The sequence below is a fragment of the Gobius niger genome, assembly GCF_951799975.1.
Source record: "Gobius niger genome assembly, chromosome: 19".
Classification (NCBI taxonomy): Eukaryota; Metazoa; Chordata; class Actinopteri; order Gobiiformes; family Gobiidae; genus Gobius; species Gobius niger.
In genome coordinates, this window is record NC_136870.1 from 16,267,474 (window position 1) to 16,288,385 (window position 20,912).

The window sequence follows — 20,912 nt, forward strand, 5'->3', positions numbered from 1 at the left end:
CCCACTCAATTACTTTAACATAGACGCTCCCATTAGAGGACATTTACAAACGGTGCAATCAAAAGTATATTAATAAAAACGAAATCACATGCTACATTTTTGACCCTTTTCAAAATCCTAGAGAATCCTGTCACAAAAATCTATTTTATTTGCCATCATATAGAATTATTTAAAACAAAGCGCAAATAAATTAACCTCTTGTATTTCCCAAACACCTGTTGCACTTGACTGAGAAGTGTCTCCTGTGATTTTTATTTGTATAATATTCAAACTCTACGCCCCTAAACTGCCTTTCCTAAAATGAAGGAGATATTGTTCCGATAAAGCCACTGTAATAACACGGTGCGAACAAACATTTCTTTTGTTTATTGCTAAAATCACATTGAGGTAATCTTAGTGTATATAATTGAAGCATTTTAAAGTTGCAATAACCGTACATTCAGAGGGCGGCCGTGTGGGTTTTCTCTGAGTGTTTTCCCTCCAGGCTCTTCACGATGACTGCGTTATGTCCCGTCTCCATCACCGACGTGCAGCCTCTCCGCTGAGCTCACACTCCTCTATTGTCAGTATTTATATTCTTACTACTACGTGTTTTTTTTTTTTCCTCCTTTTTTCGTAGCTGTCAGTGAAGCATCTGAAAACCATCCCCAGCGATTAGAGGATCATTGTATCTGCAGTTAAGCATTTGAATAGTGGTAGTAAATCTACAAAAGGGAAATTCAGGGTCGCTGTAGACGCTGCTTATGGCTGCCCAGGGGGAAGCCAGTGTCACATAGTAAATTTAGCCCCTTAGTGTCTTCTTGGTGGCCGGACCACAGTGTTTGGATCGAGAAATCAAACAGGTATTCCTAATTTTGTGCCTTGAGAATAGAGCTTCAGATAAATATTCTTCAGGCCATCTCTCAGTTGTAGAGCTAATTGAAGTTGTAAAATCTGTGTATTTTAAAATGTTGTAATTATTGTATAAAAGTTTGGTGGATTTACTTTTAAAAATACATTTTATATCTAAAATTAATCATGCTGATGATTCACTTCTCCGTTATTTGTGACAGTGATTGTTTTAATGTCCACCCTGATTAGAAAATTACCGTCAAAGAAGATGAAAAAAATCATTAATTTTTATTTATTGTTAAATAACCAAAGGGTTTGATAATATTGATTTATAATACTTCTTAACCTTATTGATCCCCCTAAAAACAGAAAGAGAAAAGAGTAGGCCTTCCATAATTCCCATTCCCATTAAACATTATTAGCCCTCGATACAGGCATGAAGCAGCCTGATATAATGCACTGCATGTTTTCTTTGGTTCAAACACATGCATTAGGAGGATCTAAACATGGTTTATGTATCGATGACTGAAGTCCTAATCAAATCAGGGGGAGGAGAGGAGAGGCACTGCCCTTAACCTCAGAGCCTCTCAGTCTCCTGCTGATGGCCGCCTCGCTGGAGGGACGCTCAGCAAAGGCCTTACACTGTAATGAGGAAAAATGTATCAATTTAGCGTGGCCCGCGCCAGGATTGAGCGCTGGGTGGGTGAAGGTGCACTGAGAGAATCCTTTTTCCTAATCAAGGACAGTTTGGTGCAGGCTTGTGGTCTGACTGCAGCGTGTGTGGAATCAGCAGCAGTCGTCCCGTGGCCCCCAGGGCCCGGAGCCTCTCACTGCCTCCTGGTTCACCTCATCAGCAGGGTTCAGCTGAGGGTCAGGTCCTGCCCCCTGATGCTGCCTTCTCTCCAATACCTCAACCAAAGGCACTGAGAAAGGCTCTACACTCAAGGACTGAGCAAAGGGGAAAGAAAACATACAATAACTTATCTATGATCTATAGTTTAGACGAGATGTGGCCAATAACGTCACCTGTCAAAAAATCCTTTTTCTAATTCAGTAATAATTTAAAACGTTTAACTATGTCCGTTTTTGCTATTCATCTTGTTTTCACCAAATAAAGACAAATATAAGAAATGTATGCAGATCATTACCACAATAGCTTTCTTGCTTCAGCCTACTACTAACTATTTTGAGCATCCATAAAATGAATGTAAACTGCTCAAGTAAACTAACTATCTTTTCAGTCCTGTGTAATTATAATGTAATTCATTTCAAAATGCTAATTTTGCAGTGACGTGATCAAATTATTTAATAATTGACAGTATTAAAAATATTTGAAGCCCACATCAACTTATTTTGATTTAACCATTTGTTGTTTTTAGTCTGACTCTCGTGACTCACTGTAAAACCAAAACGTATTTATTAAAAGACATACCAACATCATCATTCAGTATTTCCATAAAAAAATGTATTTAAATTTCACAGATTGTGATTTTACGCATAGTCTGGTAACGTTTTTAATGCATTTTCTATCCATTTGCTTTCAATAACAATTTCTGTCTATGATATTTGAAACGCCCTCACTCTAACTCCTCTTTAAAAAGTCTTATAAAAGTCTCATACTTCCTGCCTCTGTTGTTGCTTGGCTCCTCACTCTGTGTCTCGCTGCTAAAGCCGCTGTGAAGCTGCTCGCAATAAGACGACGTATAGCATTATCATTTTCATATGGCGCCATCAACATCTTGTGGTGTTTTGAAAACATCTTTGTTGCATTATGGCCACCGTTAGATATAATGTCACATATTAGTCCTCCAACCCAACCGTTTCCCTTCATTTTGATCCACTCTGTATCCAGGCTTTGATTGACTTTCAGCCTAACTAAAGTGGATTTTAATGAGAGAATACATTAACTCCCTCTGGTCATGCTAACATAAATCAGCCTTTTCTTGCGGGATCAACTGCTGAGCTCATAACGCCACGCTGCGAGAGTGTGAATAACCAAGTGAGAGATGGTGAATGTGGCAAACCGCTGGCAGCTCGGGCTCATTGTTGTGGTGCCGTCCCCAACTTTTGCGCGGCACCGCAGCAGAACACTGAGCCACACACAGGTCGACCGCCTCGCCTTTCCGTCGCGTCCATTCATCAAGATCAATTAAACGTACATCTCTGGTCAGTTTTATTGATCGTTTTTTTTCTTCCATTCGGTAATGCGGTGACTCACGTCTTTTGTTTCTGATTACCAGTGGCAGCAGTTAGATCCAGTTAGCTCATCCTCACCTCCATTTACAAAACACACAGCGCCCGGCGTTTCATCCGTCTGCTTCTCTTTGTTAGTAATTGTACACAGTTAAATAGGTTAGGTTGAGATATCAATAAATTGCCATCAAATTAATGTCAATAGCAATGCCGCGGATGGCGCTAATTAAAACGCAAAAGGGATGAAAATGAAGTCAAGGCATTGCCCTGAATAATTGATAACGCAATTTATGATTTTTATGAAAGAGTGCCGTCTGTCTGCGATTCTGATGAGGCCGTAATTAGATGCATTAATGTGTCTCAGTGTGCCAGACTCCAAACTCAAACACTATGATGATTGTTGGCATTTTTTAACACGCCGAATTACACATTTTCGAATAACATTACCTCTAAATATCTGCTTAAATTTGCCTCGCTCCCAAAGAGGTGTTATTGTCTAATTTCCATTAAGGGCAACTTTTAACTCTGGGCCAATCACGAGCTGCTTTTGTGTAATGTGGGAATAAGAGTCAGTCGGATAATGGCACGAGGCAGGGTTTGTTGCTCTCCTGCAAAACGACAAGTTTTGGGCAATGAAGTCACCTGTCGAATCCACTTTTTTAATGGAAACAAATTGTTTTCTTAATCACTGTTCATTCATTGAGGCCAAACCTGCAGTGGTTTTTGGTGTTTTTGTTATAGAGCATCCAAAGTTTTGTCTCCCTTCCAACCTCATGTGTTGTTGATTCTTCTTAGGCAAATATATGGTATGTATAGGGACAATATTATAGGTTTTATGTATTTATTTATCATTGTAGCCAAATCAAAAAGTCATAAAATGTCTGCAAAGAAAAATATAAGACATTGCCATTGAAATAAACACGTATGCTTGTAAATTTCTCTTAACATAGCAGTGTTTTTCATTACCAGATCTGCTTCGGCGCCGTAAAAATATAAATTCTCCAAAATTATGCAACTTTGGTTTAACAAGTGTCATCTTTAGAGTACAGTAACAAATATCCAAAAACGACAAAACCGGAGATATCTGCTTTTGAAAAATAACAGTTTTATCTTTATTTAAATTTAGCAAAAGCGTTGCAGTGTAAAAAAGGTATTTTTCCTGACCATTTATTTCTTTTGTTTTAAAATCAAGATTTAGTTCAGGTGCGCATTTGAACCACATCCAGAAGCGTTCATATTTGCTTCCAAGCGCGTGCAGGGCAGATCGTGTGGAAGTTTTTCCCGAGGGTGGAGCTCGTTCACAGAACCGGATCGTGTTTATTTGGTCAAACGTCGGGAACACTCAATTGCATCTGTTTGTGGCTCACTATTCGATGGTTAAATATTTCAGAAGTGGTTTTAGTGATTTTAAGTCATTCTTCGTACTCTGAAAGTATTTCTCTTTATAACATGCACTGTCCCGACAAAATAAACCAATATATAAATAAAATATTACATTAGGGACTAGGACAGGGCAATATGGCCCAAAATCTATATCACGATATAAAAAAAGAAATATCACAATAACGTTATATTTGACGATATAATTGAAAATGGACAAATTACTTAAAAATCCCAGCCTCACGCCTATTGGGAAGATGAATTCAGTGATTTTAACGGCATACTATTGTCCTCGCAAATCTACTCAAGCAGTTTACATTCTTCATTTCATTTGACTTTTTAAACACCTGTCCCCATGTTCTACAGTCAGTGTTTATGCTGATCTGATGGAGCTGAGTGTAGCATAAATTATATCATGTCCACAGCTATATAAAAACGATACGATATGGCCCACCCCCTTAAGAACTCGCTTTTGTTTTCCCCCAATGAAATGTCCCAACTTCATGACTTCTGGTGTTGCCACCCCAATCAAGAATTTACACAAGACTGATTATTTGTAGTTTTCAGAGACAATATATTCCCTAAATCATTTCCGTGTTTGTGATTTTCTCATTGCATTTGTTAAAATTTCAGCCCTAATCTAACCCGTTACCCCTGGTTACGAAATACTGTGGTGGAAAATAACATTATATTGCCATAGTAAAGAGCTTTTATTATCTACAAAACAAAACTTGAATTGCATACATCTGTGTTTGCTTTAGTTTTCTTATGTTTTTGCTCATGTCTGGGGCGTTTGTAGTTTCCTTCATGGGACGACAGTGAAGGGGTTCAGGTCACCTCGGCGTCAGTGTGAGAAGCGCGCATGAATGCGTAATGTTTATTGACTGGAGCAGATCAGAGTGATCCCGTGTTGATTCTGTACCTCCTCATCTATTAGCCGGGCTCGACCTTTGAGATAAATGAAGAGCCGGGGAGGCAGACAGATGAGGGGATTAGAAGTGGGCCGCAACAGGGAAGCCGGCCCAGAAAAATGAAGGGACTGCCGGCGGATGGATGAGGTGGGGGAGCGTAATGGCGCTGTTTGTTATGATGTACTGAATCAGGTTCTCTTTGACAAAACAGTCCTTAGCACCTATGTATTTATAGTGTCACCAGTCAGTCTATCCACAAAGGCAGGCCAGTGATATGTGAGCGTGTTAGTGCACCGAGGTGTCTGGGGCTCTGCTCTGCTGTGACCCGCTCATCCGTCAGGCGCACGGGCTGCACCGGCGTGGGGGTTATCCGATCACCAGCCTGATCGTGGGCAACATCAATGCGTAAATCTCAGGAATGTTTGCAAAGGGGAAAGCCCAATATCAGCTGCTCTCATTTTGTACTTTAGATTAAGGCTGCTCGGGCAGGACCATTTGAGCCCTGACAAAGCAATGGACTTCAAATTACAAGTACAAGAGATGGTATCAGCAAATTGTAGAGAGTATTTAGCGGCAGGGTCTTCTTCTTGTTGATGTAGAAAGAGGTGCAGGCTTCTCCTCCCATATTGGGGGATTACTTTAGCTGAAAGCAGAAGAGCTAGTTACGGCCTGACATGTTTGGTTTTTCCCAGCCCGGTCGAACAGCTCCTCTTCGAAACGGATGGACTCCAGGCATTCCCCCTGTCATCGGCGCTCTGAATGGGATGTCACATTGAGTAGTGTAAATGGTCTTTAAATTGTTTCTGTGCTTTGTGCTAAAAAGCTGCCTCACGCTCCCTCCGCATTGCCCCTAATCCCCGGTGACGGATGACCGCGGAGGAAGTTGCAGCTTTGTTTTTGACACTTGGAAAAAACAGAGTCTCTTGTAAAAACACACAGAGGATGATGGGCCCTGGGGTCGACCTTTTGGTAACGTTGTGAGCGAAGAGAGTGACAAGCAGAAAATCATCCATAGGTTGTGTCCGCCTTTTAAGGATTAGATGCCATGAATTGATGCAGAGAGCAGGCGCATATAACTCATATAACTCTATGGGCAGTTCCTTGTTTTTGAACAAAACACCCAAACAGAAAACCCATGCCTGTCGAACTTTATCATTGATTTTTAGAAATTAGATCCACATGTTTTTTACGTTAATCATGTGGCTTCAAAGTCCTGTACCCATTACCTTATTTTCAAACCAAAAAAGGGATTAAAATTTTGTCGTGCTCCAAACTTGTGAGGTTAAACCACAGCGAAGTGGATTTACGTTTTGCTTTCTGTCCCGAGAGCTTCCTCATGGCAGGTTTGATGACAGTCACGCCCGCCCGATATAGCCATGGCAACCTATTAAACTGACTTGTCATATTTCATCCGTTATAGATAAGTGTAACCTGGTGTCATGTGTCCATTGCATTAGATTTTTGCTTATGTAACAGCTGCACTACTTAACTTAATGCTCTTAAGTTTTACTCTTGTTACGATGAAGATTTGACTTCGCAAATTAGTTAGAGTTGTTTGAATTCCCGCTGGAAAGCCCCGGCCATTAAAAGAGCAATCGGAGGAGATGAATGGACTGCAATGCTCAGCAGCACTGTAAATGTATTGATCCCGATTTCCTAAAGCCAGCCATGTATTTGAGCCAATGTGCAGCTCTTATGTGCATTGCATATGTATGAGAGTGTTATTGGGAATTAAAAGATGCTGAAAAATCTGTTCTTTTATTCACAGATTTTGGCGATATCGCGGTGGTGGCCGTTCAGGACCTCAACCCCATCATGAAGCAAGACTATTTGGAAAAGAAACGTCGAGGTATGAGGGCTGGCTCAAGTTCATTATTATTGTGTGAAAAGTGCCATCATATCCATCCTGTTCAATGCTATAGAGAGCACAGTCTGCTGATTTGCATTTGAACAGCCATTTGGAGCAAATACTCCACAGTTGTTCCTTTTGTTTAGACCACAGCTTCTTCGGCTCCGAGTGGCAGAAGAGATGGTGTGTCATTCACAAAAATATTTTCTACTATTTTGGAAATGAAAAAGGTATGTTATATTCGATTACATTGAATTTAAACACTGTTTTTTTTTTTTATTCATTTTTAAAATTAAATTCATGTATTTTGTCTCTAGATAAGCAGCAAAAGGGAGCTTTTTATATCAATGGCTACAAGGCGGAATTAGTAAATAATCTCCGAAAAGATTCTAAGAAAAATGCTTGTTTTGAGCTCACTGCTCCTAGAAGACGGAATTTTCAGGTTTGTGATTGTCAAATATAAAAACATTTTAACTAAATAAGTAAAACTAAATCAATTAAATACTAACAGAGATTTGCTGTTTTTTTTCTTCATTCTCTAGTTCACTGCGAGCAGTCCGCAAGATGCCCGAGATTGGGTGGATGAAATCAATTTTATAACTAAAGGTCTTTGTACTTTTTTATGACATCTATTCCACGTCTTCTTGTCCTGAAAGAGGAATCTCTTCTATCCGTTTTCTGTTGTGTGGACTCTTATCTGAATCCAGGGCATAAGGATGCAGAAGGTCACATTGTTTAGACTGTACATCATTCTGAAACGCATTTGTGATTAAGGCCATATCAATAAAACAGGGCTGACTTTTTAAAAGTGTCACTGGGTAATTTAAAATACAGTTAAAGGAGTGCCAGAGATAAATTTGTTAAATATGTGCCTAAAGTTTCTGTGGGGCAGAAAGGTCAGAAATGAAAGGAAGGATTTCATCATGTCCCCCTCCGTAGAAAACGCTCTAATCTGTCATTTGTCGAACATGTGGGTCTTGCTCCTTTCATCCGACTTGCCCTGAGTGCATCCGTGCAGCTCCAGCCTTCCTCCCCCAGCACACACTCCTCCCCTGATCCACCTACCAAATTCCAACTTACAGGAAATTGATTGGTAGATGTTCTGGTTATCCTCCTCTGACATTGATTTCTGCCGTGCCGCGGGTGTACGGCGGAGGACCTGATACCCTGTGTTGCAGTGTCCAGTCGCCTGCAATGAGACAGCTACTTTATCTGAGCGCGCCGCTAAAATGGGCTCGGGTCGGCCCACGGATTTGCGGGAAGTAACAGACACTCAATAGTTTGTCTGACTTCCTTGCAAAACGTTAAAATGCAGTCTTATGCAAATCCTATTTCGACATTACGCAGATCAGCTTTCAATTCTTATCAAATGTACAGTGGCTATAAAAATGATCTTATTTTTGTTATATTTGTTGCATGTAAGCATTTATAATTTTGCAAATATCAGTTACTTCATAGCTTATTGCTGCTAGTTTCTTGCTACGTTGGAAAAGCTGTGTCTTTTCGTCCCAGTTACATTTCTACTAACACATTTTTACCCAATGGTAGACCTCAAATCAGACCAGATCCCTTGTGATGAAGACGAAGGGGAGGACGAGGAAGAAGAGGAGACCTACGACGACATTCAAGGGGTAATGGATCCGGTCCCGCGGCTGCCACAGCCCGGTGCCCTGCCACCTGGCACACAGGGATGGCAGGGGAACGAGGATGATGAAGAAGACGAGGAGATCTACGAGGAGTTGCCAGGTAAAAAAAAATTCCCATGTTGTGCTCAAATGTGTTTTGTGAGCTTTCAACTGTGTTATAATGTTGTTCCTTCAAGACAAACATTCCTGGAGTTGATGCATTTTGTAATCAAATTATAATCAAGATGGGTCCAGCCATTTCATATATTCACTGAATAGGGTTTGATTACCAATTTTGTCTTTACATTGCATTAAAGCCACATCGCGTAACGTTTCACCCAATAAATAGAATAAAATACAAGCATTTCGTTTATTACAGACACTTTATCGTTGAAAAATACCCCCAACAAAAAGGAGTAATGTGTGTTTGCTCTCATTAGAGCTGACTGTAACTTTACTGGGAATGCTTTCTACTGCCACCTCAGGTCTTACACGTAACTGCAGGTTGTATATTTAGCTTGTGCATGACGGCACTTCGGACCCGAATTAACAACTTTTTGAGTGACAGTGCAGGATTTTAGAGGCAGTTGTGGTGAATAGGTCTGGGCGTATTCTACACATTAGGACATTGCTGGAACATGTAGAGGGAAAATACTCCATTTTAACATGTTTAAACTCCCTATAGTCTTCAACACTTCAACCTCTTTTACCGGACAAGCTACTTTTACACTGGGGAGCTACTTATGCTTCAAAAACACTTAAGTAAAATGCGACTTTGGAGGAGTTCAACAAGGAGAAATAGTAGCCAAGCTGAAAGAAAATCACTTGACTTTTGTACTTATACTGTAATGTGTTGCCCCAACTGTTTGCAAATTGTGTTCAGCATATTCAGAATAAAAAGAAAATGCATCTAAAATGTCAATGTAGGAAGTCTTTGGTGAGCTTTTTAGAAAAGGCTGGAGAGCTACTGTTTGGAGATCCCTTCTTTAAGTTATGAAATGTGAAATTTTAGTGTAAACCCCCCCCAAATTAGGCTTTATCTAGGACCTTTAACTTGCAACATCCCCAGCAACAGCCTCAAATAGATAGGAGACAATGCGAGCAAGCTGTACACCAACCCCCATGATACTCAGTCAGACAAATAGACAGCGCCTCGCCCTCTGTCTTGCACACTTAGAGCCTAAGGGATGGTCGAGGCTGGGTGTATTTGTGATGATCTCTGCTGGCTGCGAAATTTGTGTTGCCAGGTACCTCCCTATCACCTCCGCCACTTGCGGACTGATAACTCATTGTAAATCAAGCTACACTAATAAGCTTGTCAGGGCTAAGGCTGCTGTGGCAGAATCATGCAGTGCGAGGCGAGGCGAGTCAGACTTTCCATGAAGCACAAGCCCTTACGCCGTTGTCCTTTTGTTTGAGATTTGAAAATGATGCTTTAGTTGTGTTGAAATCTGTAAGAGCGCGGGACTTGGCACTTGCTTAGTCATAGAGACGTCCAATTAGCTAATGTTGCCACGCGACCAATACTGGCATACATATTTCAACACAATTAACTGAGATTTTGGCTAAAACTGCCTAGCAACAGCATATTAGATGAAAGAAAGTGAAAAAGTTAGTCAATCTTTTGCGGCTCAGAATAGTACAGAGAGTTTTAATGACCCATATTTAACGGAAAGTGCAGTTTGATTGAGAGTATTGAGCCCCCCGAAAAGTACAAATCTGAGTTCGGACCAGAAAGTAAGATAGTCCCGTATTTCAGCGGGGCAACGAAAATCCAGAGAAGGACAAAAGGGGTGATCTGATCTTCCCAGGCCCGTCGTCCATCACTCTTTCTATTTAATAAGATACATCAAGATTTAGTTTCAGTCTGTGAGTACATTACCTTTGCCAAAATCACTGGTGAGAGGGGAATCCGTCTTCAAACTGTCACGCCGGCGTTCAAAGCCATCTGGGAAGAGGTACAGATCCTGACCACAGATGGCATATCGAATGACAGCCTCTTTCGTTCACTTTCTCACCCCGTCACTTATCAATCATTAGCGCCGCTCTTTGCTAACTACACATTCATAAAAGTCTTTAACTGGATGCTAATTACTTCACTTAAGAATAATAAATGCATAGTGTTTTTTTTTGTTTTTCTTACTCTTTTCTAACTCTCCACTCAAGACTTTCTCTGATCAACAATTGATTGTCTTTTTAATGTATATTTTCTCATTACAGTTTCTGGATTACAGTACTTCTAATAGACTGCCAAAAGTTAAAAGTGCCTTAAGTTAAAACACAGTGATATTTCTGAAAGCTTTACATACATTATCTATGTATTTACAGCTTTTTAGAGCTAGAGATTTTATTTTTATTATTATAGATTTTTGTTGTTGTTGCCACCTAGTAAAATTTAGTAATTTGATATAATTTTTTGGAGGAAGTACTGAGATTTTGTTTACGTTTTAAAGATTTAGTTCACACAGAGCACATTTTAGGCATGTCCAGGATTACCAGCTGAAAAGACCGATATAAGAGCTGCTAAACTAATGAAAGAAGATTTAAGAACACATTGAAACTGGATATTTGATTGTTTGCAAAGGATATTGTGCTGCTGAAGTAACTGCAGTTGTTATGCTCATTTAAATTGCAGTTTTAATTCATTGCCCAGCCTTCGTTTATTTTTTATTTTTAAACCCTCATATTTGTATAGAATTATTGACGTTATTGAAAAGTTCCCACAGCAGACGGGGCGCACTCGAGCCCCGGCGTGCATGTAGTTATAAATGCGCGACATGTATCCTGCTGCGGGTCGGTGTGTGCGCGTGTGCCTTTCTCCTTTCCTGGAAGTGGAGGCGCAGGTTGTGCTGGAAGGTGGATTGTGTTGCTGGGTTGTGGCAGCGCTGTCAGCCCGGTCGTGTTAAGGATGGATGTGGGAGACAGAGGGCAGGCATATCACAGTGTCACCTCTCAGACCACCGGGAGCCACGCCCCGAAGTCAATGACACGTCCACCGCCTCCGCGAGCGCGTTCCCGCCGCATTACCACCCACAACGATGAAATGTAATCATTTAGGACTATGTAGCTCTACGTCTGACCTGCCATTTTTCTTCTACAAATAACAAAGGTTTTAATTGTACAGAGAAATTAAAGAGATTATGTATTTCTTTGAAGAGCATATAGGCAGTTGTCAAGGCATTAGTCCTTTCTTACAATAATAAAAATCAACTCTCTGGATTATGTTTCCCTGTGACTCAGTGGTTAAGGAGTTGGAGCACATATGCAGCTTGAATATCCTACAGTTTGCTGAATGTCTCTTCTTTGCCTTATTTAACCTGCTTCTTTCCCCATCCATACGCCCTCAGCTGACAACAATGTTGTATTGCATGCACAAATATTCGGGCTGAATTATTTTACCTGTTTTCAGGGCTGGGCAATTAATCGAAATTTAATCAAAATCATAATCTCTACTTTGGTCAATCTCAATAATCATCATGGGACTTTATATTCGACAATGGAAGACTTTTGGGCATTAAATGAGACTTGGTTTGTTTTGGTTTTTGATTGAGCTTAATAAAAGATGTATCTAATTTCAGGAATCAGCAAGATGCATTTAATTTATTATGAAAAAATAAAATCGAATCGAAAAACGAGATCAGTCAATATGGGTGACTTTTTTTCCCCTCAATCTCTCAGCCCTGTTTTTCATACATTATTCTCAGTATAAATATTAATTGTTGATGCCACTGTGATTTTTTGTCAATAGAATTATTAACTTTTTTTTCTCAATATTAAGTCGTTTTTTTAAATGATAATAATAATTGTGACTCTGTATTTTTGCAGATGAGGACTTTCCAAATGTATCAGACAATGGTTCACCAGGTGAGAATCCTTTCTTCCCCTTTTCCATTTTCCATCCATCTATTTTCTTCCGCTTTATCCGGGGCCGGGTCGCGGAGGCAGCAGTCTCAGCAGAGACTTCCCGATCCACGCACACCTCCTCCAGCTGTTCTGGGGAGGGGGGCCCAGAACCGCCAGGCTGCCCTTTGTCTTCGCTTTTTTCCTTTTTCAAATGCCACTGATGTTAACCGTTGGTACTTATTTAATTTTACACTCCTGTTCAGCTTGGTCCACAGATTATGCTAACTACTGCCAAGCTTTATGGGACTGTGCAGGCGATGAGCCGGACGAGCTGACTTTCCAAAGAGGAGATCTCATCTACGTTATCAGCAAGGTCAGCATCACAGTCATTAGAAATAACCCGCGCTGTTCACTGTATAAACTTTGCCCCCAAATTACGTGTCTTAAAATAACAATCATGAAAATATGTCTTTTGTAATTGCACTTTGACCCTTAGACACAATAACATGCGTCAACGTGATGCACAAGTGTAAAATGCGCAATTATTTAAGGGTTAAACAACATCTAGTGTCGTAATCACTTCACCCTCATTTGCCTTCCCTGACCATGCTGATATTGAAACGTCTAAATTTCTCTGTTAGCGAGCGCTTCCTGATGCTGCAGCGAAGCGCCGACAGTGGCATTGTCTATTTCGCAGGCCACTAGGGTGAAGTGCTATTCTGGCGCTGTGTAATGGCGCTGTTGTTCATTATAGAGCCTCTATCACTGGGGTTAATTGAGTAGGCAGCCAAGCGAGGTTCTTTCTTTCTGTTTGACATAAACTGCAGGTGAAGCCATCCTGCATCTCAGCCGCTTTCTATAAATCCATTTCCCCTCGTGTTTTATGGCCATCATGTAGTTACATGCAGAGCATCCACCAGTGGAAAGCCACCCCACTGGAAATCAATGTGCTGTAATTTGGACACTTTCACTCTGTTGCACGCAGGCACTTGTTCCTCCGATGCTGCTATTGGTTAGTTTGAAATTGAATCATAATGAGCTGTGTTTAGCCTAAATTATCTGAAGAATGAGAAGAGACAGAGATTACAGTTTCAGCCCTTTTGCAGTAATTACACTTTGGAGATGGTAAAACAATGTGATCATGTCTTTCTATTATTATTAAGATGCGTGTGGACCATCAGCCCCCATGGTCAGGAAAATACATATAGTTTTAGTGTGTTTAGCTTATCGAACACATTTATTCAAGTGCGTTTAAGTCAACATCAAAGTTTATTATTCATTGCGATAGAAATACAGTTTTTATGAAGGAATTTTGGCCCATAGGTGAAAGCGGGTGAGGAGAGGCTGAGACGAACTGGGACTCAAACCCACTGCATTTAGGCAAGAGCAGTGTTGTGTACATGTTTCAGGGTGCTAATGTCTGTACAACAATTTACTTTGATTTAGTGTGTAATAAAACAACACATTGAATTACTAGAAACCTACAATCAGAAGATCCCCCGACAACTGAATTGAAACACTGTACATTTTCACTCAGCAGATATAGACAGCAGGTAACATATTGCAGTAGCCCCGAAGATGCTCTTTTAATTGGGCGGTTGGCAGCTCCAGATGAATGAGAGGCCAGTGTGGGCTGTCCTGTGTATTTGACAGGGGGGATGTCATAACAGTTTAGTCCATATTTCAAGCGCACATAACAAAGGCACATGCTTGGCAACAAACAAAGGGATTCTGACTGAGCGGTAGGTCCACCTCCAACTGTCTCTGTATCACCTTCCACTGTATGGATCACATTACCAGTTCACTTCAAGTCTTAAAAGCAAACTTAGGCCCGGTTTGACGTTGGACTCACAGTAGTTGTTGGAGTTTACATAAGACATTACTCTTGTTTTGTCGAGCGGCTGTTGAAAGTCATAACACAGTAACAGACTGTGAGAAACCGTCCAAACTTTCCTCTCAAATTTTCAAGTGAGGCTTTAATCATAAATTATTTAATGTAAGGGTGGGTTCTGGTTGTTTTTTCTTTTTTTTTCTCTATAAAGTCTCTCCTCCGCCCATGCCCTATTTTCGCCCTAATAGTGTCACATAGCGTCTTTAATAGCATTATTTGTATTATAGCCTGTAATCGCCTATTCATTTTAATGACCCCTTTGGGAGGGCTTCCCTGTGTCGTAACTATGTTCACGCTAGGCTCAATGGTGTTCAGTTTTACGGGGGATTCCGGAGAACCCTGACCTCCATGAGTGAAATACGGGCCTTTGGCTAGAACTCAAGTCTGTCGCTTAACTGGGGACGCAGACACGCGAAATGGCCGTAATAAAACCGGAGTCCATAAATTCTCATAGAGGGTGGGAGGCCTGGTTGTCTGTGCTGTTATGTCAACACTGACCATAATTACAAGGTAATAAGGACACGCTCTAAGTGCTAAATCAATGGTGCTAACAAACTGTTATTTTTAAAGCTAGGATGTGATTGACTGCTGAAGTGCAGAATGGGATAGCCACAGGCCTGGTGTCATATGGCTGTGAACTGAGGAGAACATGCCGATTGTATAAAAGGCCCTCATCCATCATTATCGATCCCTCACTTACTGTAAAGTGGGGGCATTTTTACTGTATTTGTGTGTTTTTTCCCTTGTGTGTTTTACAGCCGGTGTGTGTAGTCCGTGTGTGGCTGTGCATATCTCTGTATCACTGACAAAGTAAATAAATTAGGAACCTCACAACTCATATGAATCCCATTAGTTCAAGTGAATTAATCTCGTAGTGTGCCCGTGCGGCTGGTTGCAGCTCCTCTCTGGTGATGTTCAGCTGCTGATACATGGGGCACAAACACACCGTGAAATCGCTCTTGTGATTCTTGTTCTGGCATTTCATTTCTGAGAGCTTGCATTTTTCTAGCGCGCATTATGGCTTTTTCTGACGCTCCAGTACGTGGTGACAAATCTTTGCTTGCTTCTTTTTTTTTTTGTGCACTGTCACACTTCTACATGTTTTATCATTTTTTGTAACAAATTGTTAAACCCGACTCAGCAACACTGCCTGAAATGTGCCAATGCAGGCCAGAATTTATACTCCCTTAGACCGTGTTGTATTAATCGCTCAGAAAGCCCTTCTCCCTGTACATACCATAATATACATGTCACTGGCTTAACCATAAGGCTGTCCTGCATTCTTGCCCTGTAATTTATGTAAGACGCATCAAAAGACATGAGCTCCACAGGTCAGCTGTCACATTCCTGTATTCCCACAGGCACTCATGGAGAACGGCAGGATGGAGTGGGAAGAGATTTATGGCACAAACCCGTCCAGAGTCCTTAAAACTCTGGCAAGCCACGCTGCCATCTCCCCCTCTGTTTCTCCACGTCGTCCCGCTCACTTCGCCCCTCGCCTTTTGCCTGCCGTCCAACCAAAACTCACAGATAGGGAGACGGGCCAGCCAATGGCAGGTCGCCCCTAAAGTGCATCACACATCCCCAAGCCTGTGGACACCACTGACACCTTGTGGTTATTCTCAGCAGTGACTGTCCAATACAAACTTAGGGAAAGTGCGCTTCATTATTGACAGCTTGTGTCTGACTTGCTGACTGAGGCGAAATTGCCCAGTGAATATTACGTTATGTATCATAATACTAAATTAATAAATCCAAGTTAGCAACGTGCACTCAGGGGAAGAAGCTATTTAATTTTAAAGCCACAGTAGCCAGCTCCATGTCCACAGGTCAAATCTGAGTGAGCGGCTGAATAAAAGCAAGAGTGGGCAAACAATCAGATGGGGAAAAGTCAAGCCAAAGAGGACAAAGCCGGGGTAGGCCCTTTATCCCATTGTGTGAACAGTGTCCCCTCCTCACCACAATTTAAGGACCCCTGACTGCTATTGTAGCCATAGACACCAAGACGCTATAGACAGGCAAGACATCCTATTTACCACCCAAAGTAGCAGGGGGTGAGTCTGGGGTTCGGGGTCACACAGGAGGCAGCGGTCATCCCCCGGTCAACTACAGTAGGTCATTATTCAGCCCGAGCCAATAGTCCAGAACCGCCGTCCGAGCGACCCAGCCCCCAATCCATTCAGCTTAATTATTATAAATGGGGGGCGGCGTAAACAGCCATCATTACACACACTCAGTGGCATACACAAATCCACTTTAAATTGCTATTAAGTTAAGGAGCTATCAGTAATCCCGAGCGTGCATTAGAAAAAGAAGCAAGTCGTTGTTGTTTTTTTTTTCCTTTTTATTAAATCTCTTCCTCCCTGAGATATTTTTAAATGTTCGTATGCTCTGTCATGTTTCCAATTTGAAGCCAATTCACTGATTTAATTAAAAGACCACTCTGAAAGAATGGACACTAAGTAGCCATTGCAGTCTCTGAATGTCCAAAACTATCACATTTACTTTCAGATGGATTTTAAATATAGATCCTATAGCTTTATCTCCCAATAAAAGCAGTCGGCGGCCATTTTTTTGTATTGTTAGAGCTTTATACCTGTGTGAGAAGTGAGGGAGGCTTGCTAACCCGATTGTAGGTAACTGATAGGCGGCGTCTCCTCGCAGTCGCTCATGTTTCTTTGTTAAAACGACCAGTGATAGACAAATTCGCAACTGTGGCGTTGTGGATGACTATATGCAGATGAGGAAAGGTGGAGGCAAGAAACGGCAAATGAAAAACATGGAGAACAGATGCAAAAGAGGATGCGAATGGAAAAAAAAAAAAAAAAAAGGATGTTACCGAAGATGCGAGGAGAGGAATAGGACGAACGGAGGGGGTTGGAAATGGGGAGGATGGGGGAGGCGAGGAGGGAGAGATTGTAACACCCAGGCGGCGGGTTCAGCGGCGGGGCAATGAGAGACTTCCTGCGCTCCATCACGCCCAAGGCCTGCCTCAGTCAGCTGGTGGCCGAGGAAAGATGCCTCATGTGTCAGGCTTATTAGCACTCCCCTAGTTTGCATGCATTTGGGATTGTGTCTGAGAGGGCGTCATTGGGGATCAGGGGGAGAAAACAGAATATCAGGAGTCCTGTTAACACATTTGTACTTTTTTTTTTTTTTTCTTTTTATTTAGCAAAGAAAATGCCATGCTGTGTGTTTGGACTCAACAACAGCTGCTTGCTTTCGTGCTCCCCTTTTTTTTTACCTCAGCATCCAACCCGCCTCATCTCACCTCCTCGCTCTCGCTCTGGGCTGGAGGAGCTGTCAATCTGTCCTCCAGGTCGTAGCGTGAGCGATGTGCCTATCAGAATGCCACCATTAGCCAGCCCCCTGAGTGGTAAATAAACGATCGCGCCGGTACACTGCAGGTGTTGTCATGGCAACGCGCTCGCAGTGCCCGCCCCGCCCACCGCGGCTCCGTGCTTCTGACGGCAGGAGTCACCGGGAGGTCAGTGAGTCGGTGTGACGCAGCGGCCACGGTACGGCGCTGTTTTGTCCGTTCTGGACTTAATTGGATATTCAGCAAACAGACTCCCATTCATTCACCATGGACACTGTCCATCAGGGTTCATCTCTGCAATTATACGTTAACAACAGGACAACACTGTGTGGAAAAATATGTCATTCTTATCATTATTGCTGTGAGATTTGTAGTTTATATTATTTAAAATATCGTGCACAATTTGAATCCAGGAGCATTAATGTTTGAGAGAAGACTGAAATTATATATGATATTATATCATGTTAGCAGAAGATATTCCGGTACTCGGGATCATTTACAATTTTAGACTTGACTCATTTTAACCTCTTACCCACCGCCTTAATCAAGTGCCTTTTCTCCAGTTCAGCATTACCCAAATCTGAAAGCTTCTCAAAAGGAGCCAATAGGCCAGTGCAACTTATCATTTGAAAGCTAAGACCTCCAAAACTGATCTTTTTCCTCACATTATTGTCGTCACTTTTTTGTCACTTTTTTTGTTTGATCTTTTGTGGGTTTTTTGTCACATTTTTGTCACATTTGCATTTGCTCTTTTGTAGCTTTTTTGATGCATTTTCATCCTCGTTTATATCTCATTTCCGTCGCTATTTAGACACTTTTTTTCCAAGAAGCTTTATTTATTTATTGATAGGGAAGATGCATATTAATGAACAGTTGCACATCAGCACTTAAGATTTGGGTAAAGCCAAACTGGAGAAAATGTGTTCGGTCCAGGTGGGGGTTAAGAGTTTAACTAAAGACACTTTCAGTCTTTTGTAATGCTTTTAATTTAGGTGCTTTTTTCTGGTCTAGATATGGTTTTCAGTTTGCACATAATTAAGTCCAATTTAGGTCAACCTTCAGCCCATTTTAGATCCGGTTTTTGGACCTGGTTTGATCTTGATCTAGGCCTGGTGGCACTTGGAAGGTCAAATATTGTATGAGGTGATTCTTAGTGTGTGGAAAGTTTGTAGTTACAGACTTTAGACCATTCAAAATTTCTGGTTCGATTGCAGTATAAAACTCAAGAAACGACCTGTGTTACTTTCCCACTCAAGACCACATTTCCCGAAGCCTCACAGTGAGATGCCTTTTTGAGTAAATGCAAAACAGCCTTATCTCCTTATTATATAGCGCTATAGACAATTCACGGCTTATATCATTTGAGCTGAAGCCACCCTAAAACAAATCACAAACACCAAAAGAAGAAAACAAACAGAAGGAAAAGGCCATTCAGGAGTTAGCATAGTTTTTGTCATTTGGATAATTTACTCGCGCCGTCTCCTGGAATGTCCCTATTACAGCAGGTGTACTCTGGATGAACCCATTGCAAGTATGAGAAGATGGACTCTGCACGCCTGACAGACTCCCACCAGCCATTGGCACCCACTCCGTGATGTAGCAGTCGTATTAAAATGGCGGCGCTGATAATCCAAAAGACCTTTCCGAGGGAGAATTTGAGACCGACTGCACAGATGGGCCACGGAGATAAATAAAATTCTCTGTCACTACGGTTGGTCGAATGGTACCACGGCGCCCCCAAGGGAGAGGAAAACTGTTTCTCTGCTTCTCTCCTGATGCCTCCCCCCCCTCCACGTCCGTCTGTCTATCCTCTCTGCTATTTTCTCCAATGGGTAGCATCGCCAGCTCTGTGCAACCAGGCCTTTCCCCCCGCTATGGTCTTATGGGAAGCATAAAAAGACCATTTCCTCTCCTGGACCCTCTCTTGCATTATAAGCGCGGACATACACTCAGCAGAGAGCCGGAGTTTGTCAGACGGCCAAACATAGTGAAACATCACCCGCAGAAGTGATTTGGGGGGGGCAACAATGAGGCCTAGGTGGACAATTGACTTACTGCGGCTACCAATTTATACTTTGAGAGCACTTGAACTCTGAACTTTGGCATTGTTTTGGCTGATATATGGTTTCTGGTCTATCACTCAGGTGTAGCAGAGCCCCCCACCCCCCGATCATACAATCTATGGTATGGCCTTTACCTACACAGGTCAAAAGTATTATTGTGACGTATTTGCTGACAGGTGCCTGGTGAGTTGTCCATGTTGCCGTGTAGTTACTCCGTGGCCGTATAACTGTACATTTATCGACTGGCAGTGGGATATAAAATGCGCGCAAGGCCGTTCCCCATCTGTGGGGAGCAGCAGAGACGTGTCCGCACTGATGGTCCCAAACATTGATCTATTGGAGATCTCGTTAGTGCAGGGATCAGATGGTCCACTGGAGGATGATGAGGAAATGCTGGGCACTCACAAAGCAAACGGGGCAAATAGTTTGTACTAAAAATGATATCCAGGGGAAATGGCTTTTATTATACTCATTTGTACAAAGTTGGTCTATTAGAATTATGGAAAATGGCTTTGTGCTTTAAGAATTAGGCTTAAATCATATATTTTTCATGTCTTATAAATTCATATTTGGATGTTCATTAATGTGGATTTTAACTCGAAATATAATAAATGTATTTTTAATCACACTTCATTTGTTTAGAGTATTACAGAACAACTCGTGGTTAGTTATTGCCCAATTTCTTGTTTATAATTTTAGTAAAAATAATAATCATGCCTTTTTTTCACATTTTATTTGCTTTGTAATGATATATATAACTTCAAATGCCTCATAAAATTAACACATTATTTAGGAAAAAAGTGAAACATTTTATGACGACAAACTGTTATGTTTTTATGGCTGGTTTAAATCGAATCAAGTTAATAATAATAAGTAATATTGCTTTCAATGATAAAAAGTGATAATAAATAATATTAACCTGGCTCCTTTGTGCCCTGGGCTTTGAAATAACAGAGGCCGCGTGCACCCACAGCTGAGCTCATTTCAGCAGCGGCGCTAATAACAAT

At 41.5% G+C, this 20,912-nt stretch overlaps 1 protein-coding gene across 1 annotated transcript in view; it reads left to right on the forward strand.

Moving 5' to 3' along the window:
• skap1 (src kinase associated phosphoprotein 1) overlaps nucleotides 1-20,912 on the forward strand; it is a 36,324-nt gene that overhangs the window by 8,665 nt on the left and 6,747 nt on the right. The window contains exons 5-11 of the mRNA XM_079577023.1: nucleotides 7,084-7,164; nucleotides 7,311-7,394; nucleotides 7,482-7,606; nucleotides 7,707-7,770; nucleotides 8,713-8,910; nucleotides 12,615-12,653; nucleotides 12,896-13,005. Coding sequence (XP_079433149.1) covers nucleotides 7,084-7,164; nucleotides 7,311-7,394; nucleotides 7,482-7,606; nucleotides 7,707-7,770; nucleotides 8,713-8,910; nucleotides 12,615-12,653; nucleotides 12,896-13,005 — 701 coding nt within the window. The remainder of the gene's footprint in view (nucleotides 1-7,083; nucleotides 7,165-7,310; nucleotides 7,395-7,481; nucleotides 7,607-7,706; nucleotides 7,771-8,712; nucleotides 8,911-12,614; nucleotides 12,654-12,895; nucleotides 13,006-20,912) is intronic.